Source organism: Amblyomma americanum, chromosome 2 (genome assembly GCF_052857255.1).
Source record: "Amblyomma americanum isolate KBUSLIRL-KWMA chromosome 2, ASM5285725v1, whole genome shotgun sequence".
Taxonomy (NCBI): domain Eukaryota; kingdom Metazoa; phylum Arthropoda; class Arachnida; order Ixodida; family Ixodidae; genus Amblyomma; species Amblyomma americanum.
Genome location: NC_135498.1, coordinates 40,368,905 through 40,390,918, shown reverse-complemented (window position 1 = coordinate 40,390,918; position 22,014 = coordinate 40,368,905). Strand labels below are relative to the sequence as shown.

Genomic DNA, 22,014 nt, shown 5'->3' with positions numbered 1-22,014 from the left:
CGTAGTGGAGGGCTCCGGAATGATTTCGACCACCTGGGGATCTTTAACGTGCACTGACATCGCACAGTATACACGGGCGCCTTAGCGTTTTGCCTCCATAAAAACGCGGTCGGGTTCGAACCCGGTTCCAAGATTCCAATTTGAGCGTAACTTTATCCGCACAGAGTGCCCGTAAGCGGCGTTGAGCCCAGTCGGTACACAGACGGTAAACGCGGCCAGTCGACGAGTTTGCACACTTCCTGCACGAACCGGGAACGCGATTTGCGCAGTGAGAGTTGAATAGAGAGGCTGGCCATCGACAGCCACTTTATTATGTGATTTGCCCGTTGGAACATGCCCGGCACGCTGTCTAAATAAAGTCCACGCTTTTGTGTCTTCAAGAATGCTGCTATCCAATCAGAAAAGTTATATACAGCTCTAACCAAAAGGCTCTGCAAACACACAACAACCGAGCTCTATGTATACCAACCACAATACGAAAGAAAAAAAAATGTATTTTCACCAGCTGCTGCCAACGCGGCTTCGCTTTCATATTTTTTTGTTCGCTTGATCTCACTGTTCTGGTTAAACCGTGCCCGTCTGTTGTGCGCAGCTTAACGCCTTTCGCCTCTTCTATGGCAAACCCGATCTCATCTTATTCCTCTGGTCCAAAGAGCCATAGACACGCCTCAACATTTTCACCCCTCTATAACATGCCGGCCTCGGTGTATAGTAAACCAGACACAGACCCGGTTAACCCGTCCGTCATTCTTCATTCTTTCTATCTTTGTGAGAACCGGCCGAAACAAGGATATGGTTTACGAATCCAGCGCAATAGTTGCAAAGAAGAAGAAAAAAAAACACTCGAATGTGAATGGCGAGACAGCCTTCGCGAAACCAAACGGCGTACACACATACGACCCGTGCGCACCCAGCAAAACACGCACTCAGTGGTAGCGAAGCCAAAACGAAAGAGCGAAACGAGCTACCAGCAAAAGAAGAGCCAAACAAACAAAACAAAAACTCTGCGAAGTTCTTGTTCGACAACACTGCGGCCATTTCTTTTGAGAAACCGTCTCAAAAGGGACCATCGGCGAAGCAGACACACCTTGTTACGCTGCTGGCCCTCGAGCGGTCTATATTGGGGAGCGCCGGCACGTTCGCGAAAGAAAAGCGCGAAGCCAAGACGCCAAGCCATAGCCACAGCCGAGAAGAAAGCCAATGCGGAGCGGCGTTTTTGTTTCTCCTTTCAATAGCGGAGGTCGAAGCGAGACGCGTTGGGAAGTTGTTACTGGTTGGAAGCAGAGCCGTGCCCGACACGGACGAGCGGGGATCCCACCGAAAGCCAGATAGCGAGGCTGCTGGCACTCATATACTCGCTCACACGGCAGACTGCGGCTCGTGCGTGTGTGCCTGCGTAGAAAGCACGCAGGGAAAAAAGAAGAAAAGGCTGCGAAGCGCGCGCGCGGAGTTGGCCGCGGGCCGACCTTTGCCACGGTGAAGGCGGTTCGCGCGGTCTGTTCCTTCTTCCAGCCAACGACAGCCACTCTCCCGAACGCCAAACGAACGATGACCGACGCGCGTTTTGGACTGACAGCAGTAGTCTGGCTCGCCTGATTCGCTGTCCACTGCCACGTGTGTGTGTATATATATATATATATATATATATATATATATATATATATATATATATATATATATATATATATATATATATATATATATATATATATATATATATATATGGTTTGGTTTATGGGAGTTTAACGTCCCAAAGCGACTCAGGCTATGAGAGACGCCGTAGTGAAGGGCTCCGGAAATTTCGACCACCTGGGGTTCTTTAACGTGCACTGACATCGCACAGTACACGGGCCTCTAGAATTTCGCCTCCATCGAAATTCGACCGCCGCGGCCGGGATCGAACCCACGTCTTTCGGGCCGGCAGCCGAGCGCCGTAACCACTCAGCCACCACGGCGGCTATATATATATATATATATATATATATATATATATATATATATATATATATATATATATATATATATATATATATATATATATATATATATATATATATATATATATATATATATATATATATGAGTGACGTGCCTGTCTGCCTATAGGGGATGCATATATAGTTTCTGGTGGTCTTCGGTTTGGTACAGCTTTCGGGGCGGAAGCGCAAATAAACACGGCCACAAGGGTTGGGCAGATTAAAGGCACTGAAAGATGTGCAGCTTTCCATCCTTTATGGTAGATGACCGTATGATAATCATTTTTATTTTATTTTTTTTACCAAAGACAGTTCAAGAAGGTCATAGCGTGCATACTAAAGAGCCCTTCCCCGCGCGAGAGTAACAAGGGGCGATAATAAATCCGCCACCTCAAAATTATTGCCTAGAGGGATATTTTCTTCAGTTTGCTGACAACTAATTGGATGCAAACATAAAGGCCAGTGGCGCCGCAGGTTCTTTTCAGCGATGGAATGCAATCGATTTAAAAGAACAGTTACAGTGTAGCGGCCTGGACTACCTCGCAGCACTGCGCATGCACAGATCGCCTAGAGGCCACCAGATGGCGCCAGGCACCAGGCAGTTGCGCGCAAGTCTTCCGCATCGGGGCCAATCAGCGCATGCTTACTGCCGGTGGGCGGGATTCCGGTCACGGTAACGGTAACACGGTACACGGTGTGCTAAAGGTGTCTATTATTTTTTCATGCTTCAACGCGTCGGAAGTGCCGTAATCTAAAACAAGATATTGCAGAATAACTGCTCCATAATTCACTCGCAGTCAGCTTCGAAAGAGATGAAGCAAGAAGTGCAACTGCAATAGTCTGACAAGTGGGCAAGTTATTACCCTTTCCCTTTCTTTTAGGCGGAAAGAAGGAGGAGGAGGAAAAAATTTAGTGAGCACAAAATCAGTCAGGGCCTCTTACTTAGTTCAGTGGTAGATGAGCAGTAAGAGGTAAAACTTTTTCACGGGCTAATTGGTTCTGGATCTTTGAAATAAGTGCGAGCTTAAAAGACGGAAACAGAGGTAGAAAAGGCCAGAAAAAACGGGGCAAGGGCGCAACTTTAATGAGGGCCAAATGCGCGCCTGACTTGTGCCATCATTAATTGGAGAAGCGAGGATCGGTGATTCATTTTTTATTTTTTGTGCAGAGCAGTGAAATTTTGCATGCTTATTGTGAAGTCCACTGAATGTTCAAATAGAATATCTCACTGAAATATCTTGAGTACTTTTGAAGTTATAAATTTTTGCATGATTCATTGCGATACCGACTTGTAAAAGCATGGATGGCATGGTAGAAGCCGGCAGTCACCAATTAAGTTTTACATAAAAGATTGTTGCATGACGTGACATTGTCCAAGTATATTTAGTAGCCTGATTTTTTTTTTCTACAGAGAATGTTATATCCACGCTTGCATAATGCACTCATTATCGTCATGTCAAATTAGCGAAAGAGTGAAGAAATGATAAAGCAATTAAGAAATAGAGGAACATCATAGCATAAAAAATTTATCAAGGAATGCAATGCATCAAACCGCATGAAAATCCACGAAGTCAATGTTATGCTATGCTTTCGGCAAGCAGAGCAGTCAGGTCAAAAAGCACTTTAGAAAAATAGCATTTTAGCGTAGATTCTGGCAGTTTTTTGCTACCTACGGTCAGAAAACCACTTTTTAAAGTCCCTTTTAAAAAGAGAAGTTTTTCGTATATAAAAAACAGCACAGATACCAAGTACGGTTCGTTACTAAATTCCGACTTATTTCGAGAGTCGAAAGTTGCGCCCCTGTCCCGTCGTTTCTATTTCTTATGCTTTTGTCTTCGTTTATTAAACGCACGCTTATTTCATTGATGACAAATGTATTTTAATTTTTAACGAACTTTGAGTACACATTTCTCCTTACAGGGTTATTTCGAGAGCTTGAGTCGATGTTCAATAAGTGATAACGGGCCAGAGAAGTAATCCAGGAAAACAGTGTTACTGGTAGTTTTATTTCATGGGTAAGAGGCTCAAAGATGCACCGCGAAAGCTTTTTATTTCGTATCGATTGACTCTATTCAGTTCAGTGCTAATGACAATTATTGCTGTCTTCGAAGAAGCTGCAAAAAAAAATCTCAAACATTACCGGGAGTAAAGATTGCATTCGATTCCAAATGTCGGCCGCAGCCTGTAGTGGGCATGATCTTGCATATACGACAACGTATCGCAGAGCGAAGGAGCTTGTGCCTTTCTTTTTTATTAAGGTACTAAAGTGCACCATGGCTTTACGGCCAGTATACAGTCGAGACCACTTGTAACGAACCTGACGGTCACGAGGATTGCATTAGTTGTATCCGAGGTTCGTACTAAGAGGACTCCCTGTGCTATAAAAGACAAGGACAGTGTAAATATGCTATGCGCGTGTGTTTATTCAAACGAGACTTTATTTCGGTGCTCTCCAAGCTTCCCAGAGCAGTCCCACGTCACTCACTGATGGCGCTGCTGCCCGCAAGGTACTTCAGCTAATCGCGATGGAAGCTTCCACGGCAGCCGGTGCTAGGTCAGCCGTATCTTTATCGTCATCAGGTTCCTGGCTATGGTAGAGCGGTCGTACTTCGCGTACCAATATATTCGTCAGTGTATGGTTCTCCGATGTCGGCGTCTTCACCCGATCCAGCGAAGTCATCGCAGACGAAATCGGGTTGGGGATAACGTCGGTGTTCGACAGTGTCCTGTGTGTTTTATGGCGCAGTAACCCGATTTTCAAGATGAACATCCTCCGTAGTTCCTTGAATCACTAACTCCGCCTTACGGAAGCAGCCGCTGATGCACTCCACAGTCAGTTCTATGAACGCGGACTAATTCCAAGGCGGCGAACAGAGTCACCTCAACAGAGACGTCGGCACCTTGTCAGTCAATAGCTATCAGTATGCACTGGTGGCGGGGCGCCGATATAATAGCACGTGAATTGTGCCGATGTCAAGTGGCAGGTCTGGCTCGTTGCGTTCATTGGTAAAAAAGCGTGGTCAGAGCAGTCAGAGAAGGCATGTGGTGCGCATACGAAGAGCGAACAGGATTCCAAGAGAAGGCAAGCGCAGCAGGGGGCGGCAGAAAGTTAGGTGGGCGGATGAGGCTAAGAAGTTTGCGGGCATAGAGTGGCCGCAGCTGGAAAAGGACAGGGTTAACTGGATAGACATGGGAGAGGCCTTTGTTCTGCAGTAGGCTTAGTCAGGCTGGTGATGATGATGAACCGGAACGTTCCGTCACTTTTCGAGGGCAGCTCTCAACGGTCCTTCAGTTCAGTTCAACGCGGTTGCTACAGCCTCCATAGGGCTCAACTACAGAGCTCTGCGGGATGTGTTGTATACGCACACAATAATCAGCACCTGAATCAACCATCCTGCCCAATGCTCGGGGAAAACCAAATCCACCAAACCGGGCAGTAGGAAGGGGCGACGCTAAGGACACTGGTCAGTGGCAACAGTCAGCAACAGTGCCTCGGCCTCTCTTTGTCTTCCGCTTCTCCAGCAGAACTGCACACGCCACGCAAGTAGGAACGACTGAAATAGCCTTTTCTCGCTACACGAGCAACGGTGGACGGATTTTTCCTTTTCCGGAGCTCAGCCGCATTAAAGGGACACTCGCCGTTGGTCCCACTCTCCGTCGCAAGAGTTCCTTTCCGCGGCATAAGACGATTTCTCCCATCGTTCACTTTCTCTGCACGCTGCTCACATCCGCCTTTCCCTTTCGGAGCCAGCCCGCAGGCAGGCATTAACCCCGCGCACCGGTCAAGGGAAGTGTTCCAGCCGATTGTCTCGCGGAGGTCCACAGCGCGAGTGAAACCCTCACATCGCTCGCACGCCGCGAAATTCGTGGGAGCGACGCAATACCCGCCGCCTGTCGAGTGCAGCTGAGTCCGTGGCTGCGCGGAGCAGGTGAGACCACCACGCTTGTCTAGCGTGCTAAATGAGCGACGCCTCGCGTAATGCCCCTTCTCACGTGCCCGGCTTCGACACGCCGAGACAATGGAAACTTTGAACAAGATAAAGACTCTCCGCGCTGGCGGACCACAGGGATGTGCATGCATACAGCTGGGAGAGTATAAGTACAGCCGTGGCAGACTTTCCGGCGGCAGGTGCGGTTTCTTTCTCGCTTGTTTTTTGTTTACTCGCTAGAAATCGTGTTCGCATCATTGATGCTAGACGGTGTGTCGCCGAACCTCCGGGGCATCAAGGAAGAACAATGGTGATCGCGGGTTTATGGCCCGTGCCGTTTTTAGATGCTCTGCTTGCATGCCGTTCACGCTCGCGGTTCGGTGATGTTCACGAAGATTGTTTGGATAGCCGAGGATGAACAGCCCGAAGTTAGGCGTGAGTATGTTACAACAAATCACATGGATGTCTCTCCGACACGAACTGGAGTAAAAGGCAGACCCGCAGAGATTTGAACGTAGTGACACGTTGAAGTGAACTACTTCATCTACTCTCGTCACAGTTAAAAAAATGCCTTTTGTTCCTCTTAGCAACTGTGCAGGGCACAGTTATAATTGAAAGCGCTGTCATTTTGCTGAAATTTATTCGGGCATGCGGAGAATTCACACTCTATACTGTGCTGCGTCTGTAGGCTAGGGTCGGTATATTGTTGCTTCAAAGTGCACAATATTGTGTGAGGTGTGTGGGCGGATCGGAGCCTACATATTTTATGCATCTGTTTTCTTTTGTTCCCATGGTCGTCACTTTGCACTACCCTGCATTGTTACTAGACAATCAGTCACTGACACGGATAAGGAGTACATTTGTGCAGGAGACGTCTAAGGCGTAGCATTAACCGGAGAAAACAAACTGCAGTGTTTAGTAGGGCTTTTTCATACGTAATGTTGTCCTGGTAAACATCTGACAGAAAAACACGAAAACATCTCACAGTGTGCTGAGCAGGTCGGAACAAGAAACTCAAAAAAGGACACCAACAGCATACAGCAGAAAATGCATAGAAGATCAGACAATTTGATACGAGCAACGTGCGTAAGCAGTGGTGATTTTCCCTGAACGCTTTTGTGATAAACGCTTCTCGAAATGATGTTTTTACTTTTCGTGGTTTTTGCAATTATTCCGCACCGGAATGCCTGAAATTGCGTCAGATTATTCCGTCGTATTTCCTTTAGCTCGTTTACCTGAATTTCCCGCAGTAGTGCATTCGCCTTTGATCCGCCGTCTCAAATGATGTTTTTACTTTTCGTGGTTCCCCGCCGCGGTGGCTCAGTGGTTAGGGCGCTCGACTACTGATCCGGAGTTCCCGGGTTCGAACCCGACCGCGGAGGCTGCGTTTTTATGGAGGAAAAACGCTAAGGCGCCCGTGTGCTGTGCGATGTCAGCGCACGTTAAAGATCCCCAGGTGGTCGAAATTATTCCGGAGCCCTCCACTACGGACCTATTTGTTCCTCTCTTCTTTCACTCCCTCCCTTATCCCTTCCCTTACGGCGCGGTTCAGGTGTCCAACGATATATGAGACAGATACTGCGCCATTTCCTTTCCCCAAAAAAACCAATTATTATTATTATTATTATTATTATTATTATTATTATTATTATTATTATTATTATTATTATTATTATTATTATTTTCGTGGTTTTTGCAGTTATTCCACACCGGAATACCTGAAATTGCGTCAGATTATTCCGTCGTATTTCCTTTAGCTCGTTTACCTGAACTTTCCGCAGTATTGCATTCGCCTTTGATCCGCCGCTCCCGTGAGCTTGCCTCAGCGCTGTTTGCGCTGAGTGACTTACCGAAAAACTTGCCGCTGTCGTGTCTGCGAGATCATAATGGTGCCGCCTCCACCCGTGTAAGCTGATACAATTGCTTACACCCATAAATCATTCAACGAACGCGTTCATACTAAGGAATTTTACGGACTCTTTGCTTTAAGCGCATCGATAAATTGGTGTTTCGTGCAGAGGATTGGTATTAGTCAACAGGACCATGGTCTTAGGATCAGCGCGCGGGCGGGCAGTTCTCGGAAGCGGAGAGACACACTTCCGCAAGCAAGCAATGACCTAACAGTGCGAGCAGCAGAGGGACCTCGGTGCAGCCGCACCTTCCGATTGAGGCAATCGCTGGCACCAGAGCCCCCAGACGTTTAGCGCACTCGCCCCGCGCTATTTGGCTCCTGCCTTTGGGCCTTACTTTCTGCATCGCCAAGGTGTGGTGCACAGGGCTTCACTTCACCCTGACAGCAGTTCACGAGGGGGAGGAGGACAGAACAACAGTGATAATAATAATTGGTTTTTGAGGAAGGAAATGGCGCAGTATCTGCCTCATATATCGCTGGACACCTGAACCGCGCCGTAAGGGAAGGGTAAAGGAGGGAGTGAAAGAAGAAAGGAAGAGAGAGGTGCCGTAGTGGAGGGCTCCGGAATAATTTCGACCACCTGGGGATCTTTAACGTGCACTGACATCGCACAGCACACGGGCGCCTTAGCGTTTTTCCTTGATAAAAACGCAGCCGCCGCGGTCGGGTTCGAACCCGGGAACTCCGGATCAGTAAGAGCAGCAGTGTCAAATGCATAACTGTGCTACGTACTGTCTTTTTGCTGTGTTATTAGGCTTTTCGAATGTACGGAGGAAAGCCTACTCGCGCAGTTCTTTAACTATGTGACTATTATCAGAACAGAAAAATGTCTGGCGGTTTACCATTGCTATGCACGAAATATTGCGCGAAAGCGCAGTTTGTTGCAGGTGGACACCGCCGCCACGTACCTGAAAGCGCAGTTGAGGTGTCCACTGACCCAGGAAGCCTTCAACTTTTTCATGGTCAATGCAAATTTACCCAATGTACGCCGGCGGTCTATGCTCGAGTGCCGCGTTTCTGCAGCAATGTTGTCAACGCCAACGCGGATTGATCTAGCGCCGTGTTTCTGCCACAGCGTTGTCCACGCCAAGGCGTGCAGCGCACACCTCTCTGTCTCTACCGCCACATATATCTCAAAGCGTTAACATTAGTTTGATATACTAGTATTAGTTGATGAGGACGACGATGTGCAATGCACAGCGCGAGAGTGTGCTGCATTTTAACACGAGGCGTGTTTGGCTGCGGCGAGAGCCGCCTAGCTAGCTCCCCTATCTGGATGCATGTGTGTGCCTCCCCGACTTCTGATGTTTTCGACGGAGGGGGGTCAGGGGTACGGTGGCCTGGTGTTTTGTGGCGTAATCATGATTAGATATTTCTTTTCGGCACTATTTGCATGCAATAAAGAAAAAAAACTGCGGCGATAGCATAGTGCTCTCGCGCAGTGGCCAGCGAAGCTGATATCTGTTCGCGCCGGCACGGGTTCGAATACGAGTTGAATATTTATTTGATTGCTTTCAATTATTTACTTATTTCTCTCGGCACAAACCCACAAACATCGCAAGATCTTGCTCGGGACTTACTCATAATGGAAAGAAGAAGAAACTCAGACGTGAACTTTGTGGCTCCGGACAGTCAAGCAGCGTTCCGAATATTGAGGCCAAGTTTTGTAATGTTTGACTGTGTCCAAAATCACGTTATCATTTTGATACCAGATATAGTTCAATTGGTTGCTGCCGCACGAAACTGCTTCTACGTTCGAGGTTATCGCAGGCGCCTTCCGCGCCTTATCTCGAAAGTTCTTTGACAGCTTTAAATTGGGCAAAGCCGAGAGCGGTGGTAGTTCCTTTCTTCGACGACCTCCGTGCAAGCTTGTTGCTACGCCGCTGCCGAGCTGTTCAATTGTTCGTGGGGCCAAGTCCGCCCAATAAAGAGTTTGTTTCAGTGCCTCGTTAGTTTGCTCGTGTGTTAATCCACCGTGGTGTCACCATCACGCTACAATATAAATCAATGACTGCTTCTAAGGAAGATGCATCTATTTGAGGAACGGTCGATGTGAAACGTGATGTGCACGCCAGCACTTTCTGCGTAGCCGCCGCACTGGCTCAGTAGCTACAGCATTCGGCTGCCAAGACCAAGATCGCGGGGTCGAATCCCAGACGCGGGGGCCGCATATAGATGGAGGCGAAATGCAAAAACGCTGGTGTGCTGCGCTTTTACAAAGCACGTTAAAGAGCCCCATGTGGACTAAATTAATCCGGAACATACAATGCCGTACAATACCGTACCATCTGTCTGATAATGCTAATTTAAGGACCCAAAGTGTTCTTATTGGATAGCATCAAATACCATTGGGTTAACAACAAATAGAGGAGCCGAGGAATATACTGGGATACATCTCCATTGGCGCGATAAATCTAATCTTATCTCGTTGTGGCAACGTGGCTATCTCGTTTGGCTACCGAGTAACAGTTAGTGGATTCTATCCCGGCCACAGTATCCGCATTTCAATGGAGTGAAATGCAAAAACCGGAGTACTGGGCATCTGGTACTCAACAGAGCTTCCTGGGCGGCTGCTATTGCTGTTAAGCCACCACTACGGTGTGCATTTAGCTCAGTGTGCTACGTTGTCATGAAAAGAATCAGTGAATTGGCGGATTGATTAATCATTCGATCATTTTACCAATCATCTTATTGATTATTTGATCGATTAGTCGATGTACCAATCGAACAATCATTCAACAAATTTCGCAATCACTCGATCATCGTTCAATCAATCAATCGATAATTATTTTGACTAACCGATCATTCACTCTATGTATCAACCAAGCAGTAACTCAACAGTTCAGTCAGTAAGTCAATTTTTTTTGTTCTTCATCGTGAACCCAGTTACGAGCACTAAATGCAGGACATCGATCTACAACTAACTCACTCTTGTGCCAGCCGGGGCTGTCTTGCAGTTTACTCTCTCAATGCTCCCGGAATGCTTTCGTTGCCTTGGCATCACCACCGATACCCTAACGATCCCTCGGCTATCCGTCTTCCCCAGCCAACTAATCTAATTCGACCTAATTGAAGCGCGACAGCGGAAACAATCACACGGGCCGCTACGCGAACAAAAACGCAAAACCAATCATTTAAGCGGTCCGACATCCAGGACACGCCGTCGGCGGTGTCTCGCTAAGCGGTGAGGACATGCAGCTTACGGCAACGACGTGGCGAAACCCGGGGCAAAGCGGGGCGGGCGGACGGACGGAGGAATGGCGTAACACTGGTGCGCCCACGTAACGATACGCGAGAGGCCAGCATCCCCGCGAGCACTCGGGGAGCACACGGGGGGCGCTGGTGGGGAAGCATTTGCCGGTTCCGGGGTGTCCGACACATTAGGCATGCCTGATTGACCCGGCGCCGCGCCGTCATGCGCCACTGTGTCGCGTTGCTCGAGCGCTCCCATGTTCGGGCACGATAAGCGCGTGCAGACATGGGAGACTGTGCGCGCGTGCAACCGCCCCCCGCGTGGCCTGCCAACAGCTTTAGGAGCGAAGAAACGGAACGCTGTACACACACGGCTTCTTCCGGGAAACACCGTGGGTGGAGCGGAGGTGCTGAGGTGAAGGCTGCGGAGCTAGGAATTCGGGGGCGATTTTCGGCGAAAATGAATACGTATACGAAATCGCGCCGGGTGATGTGGGTGGAGTGCTATACGGAGCGGAAAGGAAAGCGGGTGATTGCGATCGCGCTCGTAATCGACTGATCAGAGCGAAACTAGACATGCAGGTTTTCCATGAGGCTGGATAACCTAACGTGGGGGGCAAATCAAGGAAGTTTTTCGTTTGCTTTGTGGGGTTTTAACGACCCAAAGCGGCTCAGGCTACGGGGGACGCCGTAGTGAAGGTCTCCGGAAATTTCGGCCACCTGGGGTTCTTTAACGTGCACTGACATCGCACAGTACACGGGCCTCTAGAATTTCGCCTCCATCGAAATTCGACCGCCGCGACTGGGATCGAATCCGCGTCTTTCTGGTCCGCAGCCGAGTGCCATAACCACTAAGCCATCGCGGCGGCAAATCAAGGAAGTAAATCAAGCAGGTGGCAAGACGATGTGGTCTTGGCGATGAACAGGATGAAACGCTTCATAATCTGCCATAACGTGCCAATCAAAGACAAGAGTTCGGGTGGCTGAAGACGTGCATTCTCTCTGGTACTATTGGTGGCGCCGTCATTAACCACGGCTCTTGAAGGTGTACCAACATTCAGCGAATGTCCGGACCCCGTAGAGTATCTGTTAGGGGTCCAATTGGACTTATTTTTGGAAATGTGGCGGAGAGTTTGAAGGATGCTTCACTCCCGCCATCGGTTGGCCCGGTATTGCACTACCTCCGGGATCGGCCTTGTCTTTAGCGCGTCCTTACTATCCTGTCTTTCTATCCCATCTTTCAACTCTCCTACTATCTGCACGTGGTAGCGATTGTGGCTCGGCTTGGGCCAGGGGGCAGGCCTGTGCACTTTCCTTTTCTTTCTTCCTGGCAACAACAGACAGACCAACATTCAGCGACGAACGAGTGGGGAGGTCACTTGAGATATCACAAGGGTTGTTGTTCATGATCCTGCTGCTCATTATCAGGCCACGCACTTACTATTATTGCTGACTTTTTCTCCCACGCAAGCATCATTATTCCAGCGAGCGGGATACTCATGCCGTCACTCGCCCTCTGATGCACCAAGCGTCCTAAACGAGAGCTCTCGAGAGACGAGAAAGACAAACGCCATGCCTCTTCCTTGTGGAACCATGCTGATGTGGCTACAAAGCAGTCTGTGGCGCCGTTTAAACGTCATCAAACATCTGTTGTGGAACACTCTGCGACGAAGTGAACCGCTTTCACTCACCTGCAGGTGAGGGAGAAGACGTATGAAGTCTATTCAACAGCAGCCGCAGACTTTACGGGACTGGAATGCTCTCAATGCTATACTATAGAGGCTTCAACTATGGCATTGTTTAAGGCGTCGCTTAAAAGATGTTAATAATTTTGGCTCGTCTGAACATTTCATTGCAGCGTTCATTACGTGAAATTCTCACGCGAGGTGTCTTCCATTGCACAATGTTTTAATTTAATTTATTTCTTTGTTGCGTAACTTGTACTGCGTTGATTTTGTTTTTATTCTGAAAAATAATGTTAATTAAATCCCACTCCTGCTTGAGGCTTTGCAATAAAGCCAGCAGTGACTTGTAAATAAATAAATAAATAAATAAATAAACATCGCTTCAATCGCACGTGTCTGGACGAGATGACCGCCTTACAGTTTACTCCGCCTTGCCGTACGTAGATACACGTAAGACCTTTCCAAAAGCGTTCCTTGAGCGCCGCCATGTTGGTCGCTGGACTGTTGTGGGCGCCTGGCGCTGGCACGGTAGAAGCGGCAGCAGAACCGGTTCGCAACAGTCCAGAGAGGAGGTGTTTCGACCTCATGCGTGTGCACAATGGAGAAGCCTATACTCACAGGGGTTTGGGTTTTCTCTCCGCAGGCGGCGCTCGAAGCGCGACATCTTGATGCGCGGGTAGAGGGCGCTGGCGGAGCGCACCAGGCGCATGCCCGCCCGGTCAGCCGAGTCCAGGGAGGCCACCTTGCCCCGCAGGTGGCTCTCGGACAGGTTGGAGCAGGAGATGCTGTGCGGCTGCTTCATACGGGCCTCTGCGAATACATGACGAGCATATCTTGAAGAAACTGCCCGGGCTGCGGGCAAAGCTGCATCAGGAAACGCATCCACCCTCGAAAAGGTGCACGCAGTCTGTCAGGCACTTTTCCAAGGGTTAAGCTCAAGCTGTGAAGTCGTGAACTGAAGCCTACTTCTGGCCGTGGCCGGGTCACTCGGTTTATCGTCTATGGATTGAGGCGTATCAGTCGTCGGCAACACGCAAAAAGAAAAGGAGACGTCAGTAGTATTAGGGCCAGTAAACGCCGAAAGTGGCTTCGCATGCAATTAATAGGCGGGCAAAAGGGAAAGAAAAAGCGTGTGCAGTCTTTATTGCTTGTAGGCGGTGGTTGGCACGGGAGGCAAGTGTAGGATCACTGAAAAAGCGCAGTATCGATGTTTTAGCCGTCTCTATAAGTTAATGCCGATGAACTAGTCCCCCTACCTCCCCTGTTCAACTTGAGCCTCGTGGCACACTTCTAAAATAACAATAAAAAAAAACTAGCCTGGTTTATCTGCCGATAAGAAGTCACCACCACTGCGAGGCATGTCGTACTCAACATTCAAACCAGACAGTACACATTTTACGTATACTGAGAAGGCCATGCGACTTTCAGTTTTTCTGAACGGACCGATCACGTTGAAACAGCAACAATGACATTCAAATGTCGTTCATATTGCTAATGTAACGAGGCTAATTTAAGCGCCCAAACGCCCACCCCTTGAGAGCAATATGCATAATATGAATGGCGACCAAGAACGACACAATTATCAATTAAGGAAATTGCTGTTCATATTAGGAAGACAATTCAAGGTCAGGAGTTAGTCTGACTTCCAAGACCTGAAAGTCTGTATGGGTACTGGTGGAGCCTGAAAGAGATGTCTTGTGCGGTGTTTCCTTCTGGCCACTATCTAAAGCAGATAAAGCCGTTTCTTAGGACACAAGCAGATGTACAGTGTCTAACTGAATACAATTTTGGTTGTGGTAGAAACGCTCGAAGAGCAATGCGCATGTGTTGCGTTCCTCGCACACTATAGGTGGCTTAGTGAGCGGGATAGTAGGTTGACTATTCAGCACGCTGCTACAGTGCCGTGAGCAGAGATAGAACGCCAAAACGCGTGGTTCCTGTCTTACGCTATGCTTCAACCACTATAAAAGATAACGAAAGCTATTTTGAATCTGTTAGGAGAAAGTCCTGAAGTTACAGTCGATTTCAAGCGAAGGAACGTTTGTCATTAACATCGACGTGAGCACAGCCATAGTGCCACGAAGCAAAGCTTTACGCATATTCCTCGATTGAAAATTCTTTCATGGCTCGTTCTTTGACCCTGCTGATTCTCTGATTCGAAAATTCAAAAATGTCATTATCATGATTCCCAGTTCGCAATGGTTTCCTGGAAGCGCTAAAATCAAATAAAACCGCACAGAAATGCAGCACAATCGACGGAGACGCACAGAAGTTAGACATACACACGTTTCGCTACTCTGCTGGGAGTGGGGTAAGTGGTACATCTAAACACAAATACGCCTATATGGGAGTAAAAAGGGAGTAAGTTGTCTTCCAGCGCACTGCCTTTTATAAAAGGGAGTGCAACTAGTGGACAGCTTACTCTCTTTTTACTGCTTTCTGTTTAGAGGGTCGGAAAGGTGGCAAGGAGAGAGAGGAAAGAGGGATCTGATCACTCTCAATCTTTGCGCTAGTCTTTGAGGCCTGTCGACTTGAGGTGTACTATCGGGTTCAAAAGTTTGCGGGACGTGAGTGTGCGGGAAAAAAAATTGTTTCGGTGCAGTAACGTAGCGATATCACGCGACTGGCTCGTGATATAGAGCTAGAATGAATTTATTTCCGAGATCACAGTAAGGTGCAAAGTCGGGCGAGTTGAATCGGATTCATGGTCAAGGTAGCGCGAAAGGAGAGTACGGAAGGAAGAAGAAAGTCACGACACGAGAACGCCCCTCCCGTAATATTCTGACCGCGATAGTACTGCCGTCGTGGTCGAAGACCTTTGTACGTCATGGAATAATGGAACTACGTACAGTTTAGCTTTAGGCAAGCAAGTTGGTGAAACATGCTCTGCGAAGAATGTTGCGGCAGAAACAGAGAAGTCTAGTCTATGGGGGTTTAACGTCCCAGAGCGACTCAGGCTATGAGGGACGCAGAAGTTAAGGTGTTTTTGTGTCTTATTCGCTATTTAATCATTTCTTTAGTCGTGCTTTTGTTGATGTTTTACGTTGCATGTTTTTAATTCTGCCCTGCTATTTGTGGCTTTTTTTCTAGCTTTTTATCTCTGGCATGTACTGTTGCCGGTTTGAGTTTTCATTTTCATGTTTTTCTTTGTTTGCGGCTTTAGTCTTTCTGCGTAGTTCTGCTCTTCAAAGCACGGCTTTCCTCCAGGTTGCGTTTTGCCAGGGGTTTCTTGCTCGTCCGTTTTTTCACCTGGGGCCAACTACTGTTGGCTTTAAACGTCCTGTGTTAGTTGCTTCGGCTTTTTCGCCTGTTGTTTATACACATCGACCTTGCCGTGTTGCTTTTCACCTCGCGCACATTCCCTTTCATATTGATTACATTTCTGTACGGTTATGGCGCACACGTGAAGTGGTCCCGAGTGTTAGCGTTCATGTTAATGCTCTTGAGCGATGTCATGACTTGCCTATCACACTATAGCTTCCATGTGTTTCCGTTTTTTGCCCGTTTTTTTTTTCTCATGGAGCGTCTTGCCTTGTATACTTCGGTGCATTGGCAGCCTCGCAACAAAGTGGAAATTTGGCGACTGTGTGCGTGTGTGTGCGCGTGCACGTGCGTGCGTGCGTGAGTGCGTGCGTCCTTTCTGGTACTTGTCAATTCCTGCCGCGCCATTCTTCGCATAGAATTATGTAACCATGATTTAAGCGCCTTATCCCGCAGATTTTCAGCTGTCCATCTTAGCTGCACCGCTGGGCTGAATTGCATATTATCGGTATTTGCTGCGTTGCGCGAGCATGTCAAGGAAGTAATGCCCAGAGAAGATGATTGTGCTATCCTTCTGCAGCCACATCTTCGTATCGCCAGGAATGCATGCGCAAAAGCAGACGAAATTAAATGCTCTCTGCTTTAACATGAGTTGAAATCTGTATACTGAAAGAAAAAATTGTACTAGTAAGCAGCCTGTTCTTAAAGATTGCAGGGATGGTGTCTGTAAACTTCAGTTTTCATATAATTGTGGCTGTAATGATACCGCTTAGAATCCAGATGTAATTGTGATACCGCTTAGAAGCCAGATGTAAAGGATTAAATCGCGCCAGGTTAGTACGTTGCGTATTTGGTGCACAGAACAACTGCTAGGTATTAAGATGTTTTACCAAAATGGCTGCCATAGCGGTGAGAGAAAAAAAAAGTGAAGAAATCGAACACGGGGAATGGGATGGACACTTTTGCCCCAGAATGAATTTATTAGAGTGTTTTTGAATAAGGGGCCTCAAGGCTCGGGGGCTCTAAGGAACTAGCGGGCCCCAGCAATGCTGACGCGTGCACCGGTGACTTCTAGAATCGGGGTTTTCTCTATACGCAGCGGCTCAAGCCTTGGGTTTATTGACTGCAGGGCCAGTGCGGCCGAAAAAAGAAGTGCTATGAAATGAAAGTAAAGACATGAAAAAGTTTTTTTATATATTCCTGTATTTTTCGGCAGCTATAAAGTCGCATATAATAACCGAAACCAAGCATACAAGGAATGAATAAACCTTTTTTGGGCTTGTTTGCACGTACTACATCGCCATCTCGGCCGGAACGCGCAGCGATAACTCTAGCAAATGTAATGAATTCTAGTTTTGTTCGCTCTCAAATTAAGGAAAATTACTGCATAAATACAAAAATTATAATTCTTTGTGACCCCTTTTTGAAACAGAATCCTTACGCTGTTTGAACCTCCCGCGCTTTCAGACATCAAATGACGCGTACTCGCTAAGCCCAGCATCTCTGCAAAACCAGAAGCAATCTGAAAATTTGGCGCGTTCCTTCGCTGGAAGTTTGTGCATCTTCGGACAAAGCGAAAGCTTCGTGCGCCATTCGTTTGCCGTGAACGTGAGGCACAGTGTAGCGGCAACGACGGATCAGTGGTAAAGCGATGGCTCAGTGGTTAGGGCGCTCGACTACTGATCCGGAGTTCCCGGGATCGAACCCGACCCCGGCGTCTGCGTTTTTATGGAGGAAAAACGCTAAGGCGCCCGTGTGCTGTGCAATGTCAGTGCACGTTAAAGACCCCCAGGTGGTCGAAGTAATTCCGGAGCCCTCCACTACGGTACCTCTTTCTACTTTCACTCCCTCCTTTCCCCTTCCCTTACGGCGTGGTTCAGGTGTCCAATGATATATGAGACAGATACTGCGCCATTTCATTCCCCCAAAACCAATTAAAAAAGAAAAAAAAGTGAGAGGCCCCGCTTCGACGGGCGCCGCCATGTTGTTCGAACGTAGAGCGGCGTTGGGGCTGACGCCATTTTGGTGAGATAGCTTTCTCCGCTACCGTTAACCCAAGACGCAAGGCTTGCCTTAGGTTATGCGCATGCGAATTTCGGAGCCCCAAAGCTTCTTGGGGGGGGGGGGGGGGGGGTGCGCAAGGTTTGGGGCCCCTCAATTACAAAGCTGTCGTGCGCTGTGGGGCCCGTTACAGCGAACGCATACACACCGAGGTTCTCCCAGTCAACTCCCGTGGCCTGTCGGCGGCGGGCGATCTCCAGCCACTCGGGGTCTCTCCTGGCGTCCTCTACTGGCGAAGACGAGAGAGGCCGGGCAGGCCGGGACAGCGATCGGCACCGCCTCTCGGAGTCGTCCAGGTAGCGGTCCGACGGGGAGGACAACACGTGCCGGTCCCAGGACATGCTCTTGAAGGCGGGCGCGACTGGGCTACCCGCCGCTGCAACACAGGTTGAAGGGCGCATTTACAAGAGCGTTAACTGATGGCGCTGCGGAAAGACAAAGAAATAGCCAGTTCATGCGGTACGTCACTGAGCGCCGACTCTATCTTCTTTCCTGCTCAGAACGAGGACCGACATATCAACGCGTACATCAGTCAAAGGGTCGTCCCTAGAACACTATTATCATCATCCCGTTCCAGTGATTACTCCAATCTCTTGCCAGCTTCTCTGGATAGTGTTGCGTCAATAAAAATAAAATTACCATACTGCCCAGCTTATTCGTAGAACAAAAAAACAAAAACAAAATCACCTTCATGAAAAACAATAAGATGCAGTGAACCTATGATTGTCACCCAGCGCCCACTTCTACGAGTAGGCAGAAGGAAATAATACTTTATGCCAGCCGACACACTGTCGCCATAAAAAAAAAAGTCTCAGATGAAAGGAATGGTGTTGCATTACCCGGTACAGATCACGCCTTAATAGTCTTGGTGCCAGTTCCCGTTGGCGCCATTGATAATGTCAACTGACGCTAGCGCTTAGAAAAACGCGCATGACTTGCACGACTTATGAACTACGTCGCAAAATTAAGATTGGCTCCAGCTAGGTAAAAACAATCCAGTAAAAGACGTCGTGGCCACGTGCTCGATTTTACAACTTTCTTTCTTAAGTGTCGATTTGAGTAAAAAGAGAAAACTAAGCTAACCATCATTTTTAGCCTAAAGCCATGACATAGGCATGAAACTTATAGAGGGTGGCAAAATTTCAATGCCGGCTTCAGCTTATGGTTTTGACGCTTCAGACACGTCGTTAGCAAATTTAGCCACCAACTTTTACCTGTCCTCACGTTTTCCACGGGACATTTGCAGTGGAAAAAAGAAAGGCAATAGAAAAGACACCCTTCTAAAAAGGAGAGTTCTTCAAGACCTCCATGTCCGTATAGAGCGGTTGCAGAGAATGTCCCGTTAAGTCTTCCATTTTGAGTGTCTGTAATCGAAAGCACGGGCTTCTAAATTGGCTCCCGATGAGCAACAGTGCTTTGAGGAGCGCTCTGCATCGTACGACTATACCCAAGTCACGGAACGTGCAATGCGTTGCAAGTCAGTCATAGCCAGGCAGGTTTGTTTCAGGGAGCGAGAGGTATACGAACCACATGACAATACGAAACTATAATCGTGACACTGCCACACACTATCCAATGACTTCGGTAAAAGCAGGCGTTCCCAAAACGATGGCGTATTTAATTCTTCAGTTGCTCTATATGTAGAACTACCTTATGTATTCTTCAAAATAGAAAGTGCGCACAAACAGGGTTGAGGCAGCAACAATGTTTCACACAACATTTTGGGGATAATAATAATAATAATAATAATTGGTTTTGGGGGAAAGGAAATGGCGCAGTATGTGTCTCATATATCGACGGACACCTGAACCGCGCCGTAAGGGAAGGGATAAAGGAGGGAGTGAAAGAAGAAAGGAAGAATAGGTGCCGTAGTGGAGGGCTCAGGAATAATTTCGACCACCTGGGGATCTTTAACGTGCACTGACATCGCACAGCACACGGGCGCCTTAGCGTTTTTCCTCCATTTTGGGGACCGCTGGGGAATATTTGAGAAGAGAATAAATTTTCAGAGCTCGTGCTCTCTGCGACTTCAAGTCGTTCTCTCTTGTGACGCCTCTTGTGAGGGAGTATGGTCACTTTCCCTTCCAACGAAAAAAGAGCGTAGCAACGGTTGGCCGAAGGTGAGATGGGGAGATAGCATTAGGAGATTTGCTCAGATAGGGTGACAGCATATGACGCGAAACGTAGAGGACTAATTGGACATAATCTGGAGCAGCCTTGGCCCTTTTTAAGACATTACATGGATGATGATGTTGTTGATGATGATAGTGGTACTCACTCTTGCTATAGGTGCGGCAGCTTTCGGATCTCGACACCGACGTGCCGGGGGCGTTGGTGGCGCGGGCCTTTGCCCTGGGCAGGATCCGGAAGTTGATCTGGATCTCCGGGGAGGCCGGCTTGGCAGCGCTGCTCGCGCTGCTCTCCTTGGCTCGCGGTATTCGCGGAATGGAGTCGGGTACCTTGGTCACCGCACTGTACGTCCTGCAGCGAACCATTTGAAGAAATCAAGCGACGACAAGCCGCACACATGTTTTTTTTTTGTCATTCGATCAGAGCTTGAGCGAAGAGATAGTGCAGTAACTACAAAATTTTGTGACTTGTACTGCAAACAATTAACAATCTCAGCGCAAATATCTGCGAGTCATATTAGTAGAAAGATAGAGAGGAATAGAGAGAATAGAGGAAAGGTAGATGGTTTAGCCAGTCACACATCAAACTTGATTCCAACTCGTGCATCACATCTGCGTACAAAGCGCCTTCGTTAATTGCGGTCAACACAACAGTCGTATTGAAACTCAAAGCCTTCAACCGAAACCAGTTCACTGGCAAAACACGGTACCCTGCCGTGATTTGTTTTTTTCTACTGCGATAGCAGCCCCAGTGGCAATTGGTGAAAAAGTCGGCTTCGTCTGTGTGAAGCTTCGGTTAGTGAACTCTGCACCCTCCAGAGGGCCACCCACCTCCGCACCCAAACTCCACCTTCCAAAAGCGCCACCCACCTCCGTACACCTGCAACCTCCAGAAAAAATCTGCCCCGTGTTTGAAGCCTTTTCTTAGAGTAGAAGCTTTCATTAGCATAAAAACATCAAAGTAGTCATCGAGGGCAAATCCAACTGCTATCGTAGCTTTCTCGCCTTATGGTTCCTGATCTTACTGCCAACCTTCTCCTTTCATGTAATCGGGAAATGCTCACGGTGGAATGGGAATGGGTACGGTGCGTTATTGTCTGAATGCGAGTCTGCCCAGAACCTCGTCTGACCCAATTTAGTTGTTTGCAAACGGCGAACAGACTTCCACGGGGTCGCTCTAGACACTCTATTGAAAGTTTAAAAGCGAAGGCGCTTGGGCGACTTCCGTGTATCGCTGAGAAAATAATAGACACTCATATGAGATGTTTCACTTCCTAGGTGACTTCTTTGTGCCGTTGGGGGTATAATTACGGCAGTTCTATAGCTTGATAGCTAGCGTTTCCGTCGAGCATTAGCTCCGTATTTCATTCATAGCACGAACCCGGGCAGTTGTGAAACCTTTACTGAACAGGTCTTTAAAAGAAGGCATAAAAACTACATATATTTCGACCCGGCACACGGAAGGAACATCCCATCTGTCAGGATTATAGTTTGTGCGGATGAGCGGGACACAGCTTCGCGCCTTCTTGACCCAGGAAACGTATTGCACCGTATTTAGTTACCCCCCAAGGCTTATTCACCTCTGCGCGGGCTTCGTGCTAAGTTCTCGCGCGTTAACAACTAGTCGCTAAAGCGCGAAAGAATGCCCCGAGGTGTTACTCTTTTCTGTACGTGGCAAGAATAAGAAGCAAGAAAAAAAAAAGAAAATGCCGAGAGATAAAATGCTTTAAAACGTGCGACGCGGAATGTTGTTTGGATTCTTTATATATATGACTTTGTATAAACGCAAACCATGCAAAATTCGTGAAGAAATATAGGAGTACAAGTGCATGAAATGGAAGACAGCTTTTGAAATTGCTAAAAAAAAAG

At 47.9% G+C, this 22,014-nt stretch overlaps 1 protein-coding gene and 1 pseudogene across 6 annotated transcripts in view; one reads left to right on the top strand and one right to left on the bottom strand.

Annotated features, from left to right (window-relative positions):
* The window catches only part of LOC144121069 (uncharacterized), a 205,302-nt gene that overhangs the window by 54,822 nt on the left and 128,466 nt on the right, over nt 1–22,014 (bottom strand). For all 6 annotated transcript variants that reach the window (XM_077654010.1, XM_077654006.1, XM_077654008.1 and 3 more), the window contains 3 exons: nt 20,295–20,497; nt 18,165–18,392; nt 13,313–13,504 (listed from right to left, as the gene is read on the bottom strand). In XM_077654010.1, coding sequence (XP_077510136.1) covers nt 13,313–13,504; nt 18,165–18,392; nt 20,295–20,497 — 623 coding nt within the window. The remainder of the gene's footprint in view (nt 1–13,312; nt 13,505–18,164; nt 18,393–20,294; nt 20,498–22,014) is intronic.
* On the top strand, nt 12,074–12,212 carry LOC144122246 (U2 spliceosomal RNA; annotated as a pseudogene).